The sequence below is a fragment of the Anticarsia gemmatalis genome, chromosome 6 (assembly GCF_050436995.1).
Source record: "Anticarsia gemmatalis isolate Benzon Research Colony breed Stoneville strain chromosome 6, ilAntGemm2 primary, whole genome shotgun sequence".
NCBI classification, from domain to species: domain Eukaryota; kingdom Metazoa; phylum Arthropoda; class Insecta; order Lepidoptera; family Erebidae; genus Anticarsia; species Anticarsia gemmatalis.
The window spans coordinates 11,967,727-11,978,828 of record NC_134750.1 but is presented as its reverse complement, the minus strand read 5'-3'; the positions used below and the strand labels follow the sequence as shown (position 1 = coordinate 11,978,828).

Below are 11,102 nucleotides of genomic sequence, written 5' to 3'. Positions count from 1 at the left end.
CGTATGGCATACCATACATTTTTATATGTAGGAAACCGTTGCGGCACCGCACAGGCGCCGCACCGGAGCCGTACCGCACCGTGTGGCCTGGCCCTATCTCCGTTTGGGTCTTCCACGTCTGTGCGACATTAGTTTGTTAAAGTTTTTAGAAGCAGGCCTTCTACATATACATGTTCAATCTCGAAGTACTAATCAACATTTAGATTGCCAACAATTACATTTTAACCCATTATTTTCTAATCCACTCGTATATATGTAAAAATGAGTTGCTGTTCGTTAGTCTCGCTAAAACTCGTGAACGGCTGGACCGATTTGGCTAATTGTGGTCTTGAATTAATTGTGGAAGTCCAGAGAAGATGTAAAAGGGGAATAAAAATGAAAATGCTCGGAATTAAATCAAAACGAGAAAGCGTGAGTGGAGCAGCGCGGGTTAGCTAATCTTCAATAAATTATACTTAAATAAATCCTACAAAAAAAATAGATTCGAATTTATCGCGAACAGACAACAGGTTTTATTTTAAAATGTGTATTGAAATACATTTTGAATAAAATTAGCCATGAGTAATATTTAATTAAACTGATTGCCATCAGTACATACCATCTTTTATTTTATTAGGAATTAGAATCAGAATGTCGTTTTATCTGAAAATCAATCAATAACTAGCTATTTTAATGTGTTGACTAATTTAAGCAGCCTATTCACACCGCTTGTCAAACAAACCATCCGCAATTTGTCACTTCTTTATCAGATACTAAGTTCTGCCCACGACTTCGACCGTGTGAAAAAAAATCCTGGGGTAAGAAGGTATCAGTGTACCAAATTTCATTAAAATCCTTCCCTTCGTTTTCTGGTTAAGGAGTAACAAATATACATCCACCTGGATTAGCAGTCCGCAATTTGATAGCGAGCTTGGTATTCTTAAGGTGGCTCGCAGTACCTTGCCCCCTATTACATGGAACTAACATTATAAATGGCAAAACAAGGGCGTATTTCATACACTTATGCCAATAACTTTAGGCATAACAGACGTGAAGTCATGCATGTATGTTTTTAAATGTATTTTTTTGTAAAAACATGCAATATTTCGGCTTTCAAAGTGACTGATTACTAAACTATGTTCTTATCTATCGTTACATTACACACTTGATGCTATAAACAGATAAAATCAAAGATGGACACCTTGATATAGATATAGGTATAAATATTCACCATTACTATCAAAATTGATTAAGAAAAGAACATCCAAGTGATATGTTTCCACTTAATGCTGACTCCCCGCGACTTCGTCCGATAAAGATGTCCTAGGGTAAAAAGTTCAGTATGAGTTCATTAATAACGATTAAATAGTTCGAACCCGAGGCATCACACCAATGACTTTTTGAAGTTACGTGTGTAATAAAAATAATTATCACTTGTTCTAACGGTGAAGGAAAACATCGTGAAAAAACCTTACATGCCTAAAATTTGTTTAATTCATTTAATGAGGGCATGCAAAATCCACAACCCCCACTAATTTGGCCAGCGTGGTGGACTCAAAAAGTGGTGTTTGTGTTCGTTGTTTGTATGTTTGTAAGTCTTTAAAAAAAAATACACATAAATACTACAACATTTTTTTTCATATTTCGTTATAGTCTAGTGGCCTATATTCAGACGAAGATAATAACAATACAATTAAAACAAAACGATCAAAATATACAAAACAATGTATTTCTAAAAATAAATATGTACATCTTCAACCAATCAAGCCAACATGACGAAGCCAGCCATGGTGACCAGCATGGCTATCGAAGCCGCAGTGGTGGCAGCACTGGACCTGATAGCGGATAAGATGACGTCAGCATTGGCCGTGCCCCACGCCATATTGTTCCGAGCAGAGTTGATGGACGAAATTGCTGTAGCGTATTGCAAAGAAGAAGTTTGAGTAGACCGCAGCCATTCTTCGTACTGTAAAGGAAAATAACAGTTAAAATAACGTTACGGAAAAATATCATTACTTTCATAGTCATGTAATGATCATAGTCTAGATATATCATAGTCCAATAACTTAGTAAAGAGTGTTATGCACAAGGTGCGGCTAGCGGGAGTACACAAAACTTAAAGTTTTATAAATTCAGTGAACCGCTGGACTTTTTATCAGGTGGTGGCCGGTCGATGTAGTTAATTTATTTAAGAAATACACACAATTATGGATTTTAATCTAGAAAAATCGAGCATGCCAGGACTCTCTACTAATAGCGATAGTGTAGCATAGTATAGTAGCACAGTGGAGGAAAACATCTAAGTGGCAAAACCTGATTAGTGTTATACAATTTAAAGATAATTGTATGTATGTATATCTTTGCTTTGGTTAGATAATATAATCGATAATACTGGTAATTTCCTGTTATAGACTATCTGTAGATCTACTATATACTATCCATAATATAGTTTTGCGCATAGTTGTTAGTGTCGAGGAAATACGATCGGAGAATAGTATTTGACATAACTTCATATTAAACAAATATTCCCTGCGAGATGGTCCACTTATGTGTAAAAATAGTTTTTATGAGATAATCCAGGTTGTAAAATATTTGTGTGCCATATAAAATTAAATTTAGCTAGCGAAAACGCAATGAGAATCCACACATTTATACAATACAATTAAATCTAATTTCCCGTTTAGGGAGTTTATTCTTTCTAAAAGTACTTACTTCAACAAGTTCTGGTTCATCCAAGTATGTAGCGAGGTTCGATAGAGCATTGTGGACTGGTCTCGCCGGAGAATCTTCAACATACCTGAACAAAACAAATACGAAATATTATAAACTTCTTTCTTAAATAGACAACTCCCGCACTAAGAATTGCTCTTGTGTTGCAGGGACTTACTCAAACAAACAAACAACGGACACAAAGTACAACCAGACCCGAAACGACTATTTGTGTTTATTGCTGTAATTATTGCTCCGTGAATGATTTGAACCCATTACTTACCGACGCAATGGTAAAAGCGTAGCGACCACCTAGACGACTGCTATCGATTGAACAAACTAGTGAATTTCATTGCCTCAAAAATGTACAAGCGTGCACTTTTCGCTACACGATATTTGAACTAAACCTCCCATATTTTGGAGGGCATCTGAAGCACTTTCGATCTTTGAAAAATCTTGACCTAGGACAAAGTAAAAGTAAAATAAAGATTTGTACTTACGCTACTCTGATTTGGTCGATATTGTTCTTGACAAACTGTAATACAGTTATCGCATTCTCCTTGTTGCCGAGAAGAGCGTAGTTGAATGAGTTCAGCTTATCGTGGGACCTTACTTCTTTTGTCAAGGTCAACGAAAGGTATCTGAAAAGAATAGAATATGAACTCAATTCTTTTGAAGATTCTATTGGAGCTTTGTATTATTCTTCAAGGAAATCAGCTTTTTAGTACGTTGCAGCTCACATCGGTTACAAAAAGATGTAAACATAGACACATAGACATATCCAATAGTAAGAAATGCGTGTTAAAAGAAGTATTACTCAATCATTTACAGGTGTTCTCCCAGAGTGAGAGAAATATTACTTCTTGTCCGTCTTCCACGTTAATCAAGCGGAGTGGTATTTTTTTAAGGAACTGTTGAAAACCCACTGAGATCATAATAATTAGGAAGGTTCAGTCACGTAGTTTTTGTAATATAAAGTAAATAAGTAATAAAAACCTGGTCAATAGTTCAGGGTTGGTGGAAGCTCCCATTCCTCTGAGCATTTCGAGTTGGTCGTTCGCGAAGTTAGACTCTCTGTAGCGGTTCAGCAGGAATTGGAAATCATTTTGGTCTCCTTCCCTCATTGCGGTCATGTAGACGTTGCGGCGGACGCGAGAGTTGACACTGTGATAAATTAATAATTTTATTATTGTATTAAGAACACAAATTATTATTTTCAACAGCATAAGGCATTCAAACTTTCGCAACTCAAACTTATTTTGGAGTGCAATATTTATATCGTTATTTTTTCTTCTTATCTCACGCAAAGTACTTAATTCAAAACAAAAGTTTTAGTTCTCAAAAACTAGCTCTATGATTTGTTTGTTGTCTGTTTTCAGGAACCAACCATCTGCCTGAAATTACTGAAATAAACTCACGAAGCTAAAAATTCTGGAAAAAGCTGAACGAGAGCGGAACTGCGTGTGTCAGTAAGTTCGTTCTTTTACCTGTTTTATTAATCTAATTTACATCTTTGCTACTTATATCTCAAAATTCATTGTCAACTCACGGATTACTATTATCTCTCCAGTCAACGAATCTGTCCCAAGAGTCTTGGATACACCTAACATGTCCCAAGGTACAAGCGAACTGAAGGATGCTCTGTCTCGCCATAGTGGTGGTAGGTGTTTCACCGGCTGCAGGCTCGAAGCCCAGGGTAGTTATAGCGTGCTCCATTTGACCTAAGACGAAATTCTACAAAAGAAATATTGTTGACTTAATAATGTGATATTTAAAAACGTTGACTTTTCCAAAAAAAAATGCATATGTGATACAATTTATAATTATGTCCTAATGACAATGTATTTATATAAAACTAGGTTAACATTTAAAACGACAGCAAGTATTATAAAATTATATGCATTTTTGCATTATTGCATTGCATAACTTACGTCAAATTCAGCTTGTTTTGCAGGCATATGCCTGAGTCTGTTCCTCAGCCAAGTCAAGCCGCTGATTGCGGGGTCCCATACGTGGAAGTTGCTCTCTTTTTCCAAGAACCTTAGAATATTAAACCCGAAGCTGTAGGACATTCTGTCGGACCTCATCAAGGCAAACACATCGTCCACGATCTAAAATAAAGGTTTATTCATAAAATCTGTCGTAATTTTTAAAATATTCTAGCGGACTGATCCGGCTTCGGCCGGTTATAGTACAATTATATCCTGTTGATTCCTTTCCCGTGGGAATTTTGATCCCATCGATCCCATACATACCTAGTCCCAACAGTTACAAACATATTTAAAAATTATATACGAGTAGATAATCCTCATATGGCACCTTTGATATTCTTATAATAATTGATGCTTAGGAAATTCAGCAATAGAGACAAATTTAACTCTCTCTAAAGCTTTTGTTTCATAATTCATAATAATATTGATATTTATAAATAATATTACTTATATTCAACATTTTAAATGTTAGTTACTTATAATAAGTTTACCTGTCCTCGGCTCAAGTAATGGATTTCATCTGGCGTATTCAATAAAGCTTCAGCGATCAAACGCCACGTAGTATCGTCGTAGTTTACTCTATAGTGACCTGGAAGAAGACAAGACCCGGTTAACCACATCATAATATTTCTATACTAATCTATACTAATATTATAAAGCTGAAGAGTTTGTTTGTTTGTCTGTTTGTTTTAACGCGCTAACAAACAAAAACGGGGAAAATATTCCGCAAGCGAATTTGCGCGGGTCAGCTAGTTATTAAAAAAGCCGGCGTAGTGCGACTCGGACTCGCGCACGCAGGGTGACGGGCCTTTTTTCGTATATTATGGGACGGATTCCATGATATACAAAAAAAGGCACGTTTATAGTACGGCGACACCCCTAATATATATTTTTTAATTTTTAGTATTTGTTATTATAGCGGCAACGGAAATACATCATTTGTGAAAATTTCAGCATTCTAGCTATCACGGTTTATGAGATACAGCCTGGAGGCAAATAGACAGACAGCCGAGGCTCAGTAACAGGGTCCCGTTTTACCCTTTGGGTACGGAATCCAAAAACAAGTTAAGCAATTTCTGCGTTACTCAAAAAAGGACCATTAAAAATTTTTATAGCACTTAAATATTTTTGTCGTAAAAAAAAAGTGACCTTAGCACCTCGAAATAAATGTAATTTTTGTACATTACCTTGCTGCAAATTATTGAAGATAACCCATTCTTCACCAGCGTCTTTGTTTAAAGTATCCGTTCTGAACGTCATCATACGAACAGGTCTCAAATTGGTGAAGTTAGGATTCCTTTTTGTTGAATACGTGATCGGAATTGGGAAAATTTGGTCCGTAGATACGCCCGGAGCATTTAAGAAGAACCGTCGCTAAAAAAGAGATAAGTGATATTTATAGCTAATAAAAATATGGTAATCATTTTCTTGCAAGCGATTTAAAAGTGGACAAAATTTTTAATCCCTTGCGTAAATGGCTAGTTAATACAGATATTACCAAAAAGGTTTCAGCCAGGATGACATAATTACTACTAAACAAAAAATTGTATCTGACAAAACATTATTTGTGATTAAATCAGATTATAAAAAGAATACCTGAGAAAGTTCAATGTTTCCAGTAGAATGATCAATAACAACATTTAGTAAAGGATAACCGGGTTCATTGACCCACATTCTGTAGTACTCAGCAAAGACAAAGTTTGAATAAGCGGACAGGCTTTGATCTTCATTAATAGCCTGGTTAAAGGCTGCCAGAAGATCGTGTTGATCTGTAGGTTCATATGCGCTGAAAATATACAAATTGTTTTAAAAACTAAAACTTTAATAAAAAAGATAATAAACTTATCTATAACTATACTACTATTTTCTTCTTTTCAATTATCTGTAGTGAAGTTTCATGACCAAATTGTTTTAATTTTACTGTCAACGACCAGGTTTTTTGAGTCACTGAGATTCCAGTTAGTGTTGTTATTTAAAGTTTCCGGTTTTAGCGTTGTCAAAAGTTCTGATTCTGGCTAATCATATAGCCGATATAAACTAATACGTGAAAAAGTTGAGTTAATTAATTTCAAAGTCTAAGTTTAAATAATAACAAGATTCAACATACTTGTTTTCCAAAAAGTATTTGCAAGATTTCCTGAAGGTTTCCAAGGAAATGATGTTGGCTGTCATTCTGAGGAACGCTGCAGCTTTAGAGTAGCTGATGGTGCCAAAATGGCCTGTAACCTGCGCTGGTGTGTTGACATATGGATGGTTCAAAGGTACAGTGTTGACACCGGAGTCAAATGCTAATGAAGTCTGGAGGTAGCGCGTGTTGAAATGATCGTCCAATTCATATTCGGGGAACATCTGGTAAATGGAGAAATTAATGATTATATATTGTGTTTATTTTTGCATTGTTATGGAAACTAAAAGATTGTTTCAAACCTCGAGATTATGAAATAAGATAATAATGTTAACCTTTTGAACAAAGTAATTAAATTTGAAACTTCCATACTATAGACGTTCTATGATGTACTAACTTGATACTTTCCGATAAGGAAGGCAAATGTTTCGTCTCTTTTCCTGAATAAAGGTTACTAAAATTCTAAGTCTGATCATGCTATGCAGAAAATATAATTATAAAATTGATTTATTTTTTTGTGACTTAGTATATCCTATCTAATATTACGTATAAGAATCCGTTACCTGATTGGTGGCGATATAACCAAAATAGCTGGCATAACCTTCGTTGATCCAAGTGTTACTCCACCAGAAGCAGGTGATGAGGTTGCCGAACCACTTGTGTGCCAGCTCATGAGAAACTAGAGTCGCAGCGTAGTGCTCAATAGACATGATGGTCTCATTAGGGTCGAGGATGAGATACAATTCTCTGAAAAGCAATTTTCCTCGTCGTAAAACTTAAGATTTATAAAACACCTTTTTTTAAGTACATTATCAATTCATAGCCATTTGCGCTCATCGGCCGGTAAACGATCTGTGGGTTAAGCAAGCAGCGGCCATTCTAAAGATGGGCGAACGTATAGTGGTATTTGAAATGGGCGTCTCCTTGCTTCGGAGGGCACGATAAAAGTCAGTCCCGGTTTTTGTCTATTATGATATCAGTTGTTAACCCACGTTTAAGATCTTCGGGCGGCTTTTACAACTTTGACACTAGGTTGACCACTACACCACCATACGATATAAAGAATAAGAAGAAGTACAATATCTTACCTGTAACTAACCATTCCCCAATTTTCAGTTCCAGCAGACGCCCAATCAGGAGAAGAAATGTGATCATTAAGTAGATTTGGATGGAGCGACGCGTACGGAATTCCGAAGTATTCATCAAAGAAATCTGTCATTTTGACGGCAAGGTTCAAAGCATGGTCAGCCATGCCAGCAGTGTTGGACCGACCGATAATCCTGATTGGAGGAGTGTAGGAAAGGTCTTCAGCAATTGATTGGAAAGTCTCACTGACGAGGAAGGTGACCAGGTACGCAGACATCTTAGGAGTTTCGAGGAAGTCATCTCTTACCCTGTTATTTGGTAGCCTAAAAAAACAAAGACACGTAAAAATGTATTACAACAAAATTGTGTAATGTTCTATTTTTAGCTGTATCTATTCTGCTATCACAATGTATCATCAGATAAAAAGTTTCCGGTGTAAAACAGCAAATGTTTGAAAAATACAAATCACGATTTAGTTTCGTAAAATATATTTTTTTAATATACATACGTGGTTGAGCTTCCAAGTCTGGTGTTGGAGAAAGTTCCGGAGTAGGAAGCAGGCTTGGTCAGATGAATCTTGAATACAGATTTGAACAAAGGCTCGTCCCAACAAGGGAAGGCTTGTCTGGCGTTGTAAGGCTGGAAGTGGGTTGTGGCGTATATCCTTAAAAAATATGATAAACTGTTATGTAGATGTACAATCATGAACTTGATTCTTGGTTTGAAGCTTGTGTGAATCTATACTAAAATTATAAAGCTGAAGAGTTTTGTTTGCTTGAACGCGCTAATCTCAGGAACTACTGATCCGATTTGAAAAATTATTTCAGTGTTAGATAGCCTATCTATCGAGGAAGGCTATAGGCTGATATTTAGCCTAAAGTCTTTCACGCTACGACCAATAGGAGCGGAGTAGCAACGAGAAATGTTACAAAAACGCGGAAAATTATAACGCATTCTCTCTTATGTGACGCAAGCAAAAATATAGAGCTAATGCAAAACGACTTTCCTGAGAAAGATTTCTTGCTGTATTTTATTTTGAAATCGTGAATTGACGTCGAACTTACCTCTCAGTGCCATTGCCATCTTCATACCATCCCCTCCAAATACCACGTTTCATGGGACCTTCATTCATAGTACCGGAATAATCAATGTACAGTGTGTACTTAGCATCTTTGGTCAAACTCTGTGCTAAATTGATCTTTAAGAAATGGTATAATGGTTCTGTTTCGAATGGCTGAAGAGGATTGAGTCTTACAGGAGCTCCTGTGTCGTCGAACACTGAGACTATATTGATGCTGTCCACGTTAGCGTGTAAAACTATCTGTGTTACGCCATCTTCAACGGCCTGGAAATTGAAGAAAGATATTTGATTTTGCTTAATTAATTGGTATAATGAGATGTCTAAGAGGATATGGATATGAAAGGTACTAAGGTAGAGTTGTGGTTGATAGAGAAGAATAGAGTAAAAAATATGCTGAGCCAACCCTACTTAACGAATCAGAGGAAGACAAATCAAAGTAGTAATAAAATAAAAACAACAAACATTTAGAAGAAAGATTTGAAGAATATTGTGTCATATCTGTATAGTTCGAGATAAGAACGGTTAAAAGTGTCTAGTGATTTGACCTCAAATGAGACTGGATGATTCTTATCGTTTTAAATGCTGGGGTGACATTACCACGTATTATTCAAGATTAACCCAAGTAAAGTGGTCTACAGAAACTTACCTGAATAATGATATTCTCTCTGCCTTCATAACTGAAAGGCTTTTCAGTTCTCTCAGCAAAATACAGATCGATGTAAATGTCAAATTCTAAAGGTACCACGTTCTCGGGTAGTCTGTACGCTGTTTCGGTACTTCGTGCATATGACTCATCATCTATGGTAGCTTCTTCCATATCCCTGTACCAAGACAAAGGATGGTCAGCTATGGCGGAGGCCAAGAGCATAAAGCTCAAGGCACTGATGAAAATTTTGGACATTCCTGTAAAGGACACAGTATAAATGAGTATATTTTTGGTTTTGAAGACAACTCGTGCATAAAAAATTGCTCTTATGTCGAGGGAACTTTACAAACATACATATAACGGACACAAAGCACAACCAGACCCGAAACAACTATCTGTGGATCGCTGAAATATTTGTTCCGAGTGGAAACCGAACCCAACTTAACGGTAGCGGCGTGGCGACCTTAACCACAGCGCCACTTAGGGTCTAAAAATCTAATCATTTTTAGCAGATTTTGATGTTCGTCAGTGAGTCAGTTTTGTCTCCAGAAGAGACGCGTATACGCATAGAATAATAATGAATCATTTATACTATTTATTCATCTAAATCTTGATAATGAAGTCATTTAAGGAATAATTTTGGTCTTAGCTCATTAATGCTAAGTAATCTAATTGCAATGCAGCAGATTAAAAGCATAAAAACAACGAAATTAATCAAAATAACTGTCAAACGAATTAAAATGGATTGAAAAATCCAATCAATTGAAAACAGGATTATAAAGAATAAATTAAAATGTACAAAATATAATGAAATTCACCGACCTGATAACAAAAATGTCCTTTACACAATACCGATTGCGATAATATGAGTTTTATACTTATGACCACGATAAGTTTGGAGGTATTATTTTTTGATACAGTTTATCATATCGTTCCGGATAATCAATTTTATTGCATGACAAATAAATGACTGCCAATACTGGTGGTAATCAGAGTCATAAAAATAAATTTAATTCTTAGAATTATAGCTCAAGTATCAGAAGCAAAAGATTAGTAAGAGATCTGTAGTTCGATTCTCTGCCACTATCAAATACCGACAACCGTCCAGCTATTGAGAATTTTTGCACGAAAATCCGATCGGCGCCTCCAACGTGTTCCGTAGGAACTATTTTGGCAGTACATTCTAAATTTTAAACTCTTGATACTCGACAGAACCGACTGTAAAGAATTGCGTTACTGTAGCTCGATTCTTAACTACTTTCAACTACCGAACTATGATAATCTGATCAGCGCCTCTGATGAGCGTCGTAAAAACTTTTTTAGCAGTACGTTTTAAATGTTAAGTTTTCAATACTCGACAATATCGACTGTAGATATAGACTTTTTGTTTCAGCTTCTCGACAATTCTCCCAATTTTATTGAAGGTCTCATTTGGCAAGCATTGAAAAGGCATTCAAGAAAACAGAACTCTTTAGCATCTTAATA

At 36.1% G+C, this 11,102-nt stretch overlaps 1 protein-coding gene across 1 annotated transcript; it reads right to left on the bottom strand.

The window, feature by feature from the left end:
- Positions 1-1,686: 1,686 nt before the first annotated feature.
- On the bottom strand, positions 1,687-10,569 carry LOC142973767 (membrane alanyl aminopeptidase-like). Its single transcript, XM_076115763.1, has 16 exons — positions 10,440-10,569; positions 9,618-9,874; positions 8,955-9,235; positions 8,399-8,554; positions 7,893-8,213; positions 7,368-7,551; positions 6,787-7,028; positions 6,276-6,465; positions 5,867-6,053; positions 5,171-5,268; positions 4,620-4,799; positions 4,238-4,422; positions 3,685-3,852; positions 3,189-3,329; positions 2,692-2,776; positions 1,687-1,945 (listed from the first exon to the last, which is right to left on the bottom strand). Exons 2-16 carry the CDS (start codon positions 9,870-9,872, stop codon positions 1,742-1,744), a joined length of 2,877 nt encoding a protein of 958 aa, XP_075971878.1. The 5' UTR covers positions 9,873-9,874; positions 10,440-10,569; the 3' UTR covers positions 1,687-1,741.
- Positions 10,570-11,102: the final 533 nt, after the last annotated feature.

Bases quoted from the DNA above. Each gene is read 5' to 3' on its own strand.
- LOC142973767 (XM_076115763.1), bottom strand. From the start codon at position 9,872: ATGTCCAAAATTTTCATCAGTGCCTTGAGCTTTATGCTCTTGGCCTCC. The intron at 9,236-9,617 runs GTAAGTTTCTGT...TTCAATTTCCAG, and splicing joins GAGAGAATATCATTATTCAG to GCCGTTGAAGATGGCGTAAC. The intron at 4,423-4,619 runs GTAAGTTATGCA...TTTCTTTTGTAG, and splicing joins CAAAACAAGCTGAATTTGAC to AATTTCGTCTTAGGTCAAAT.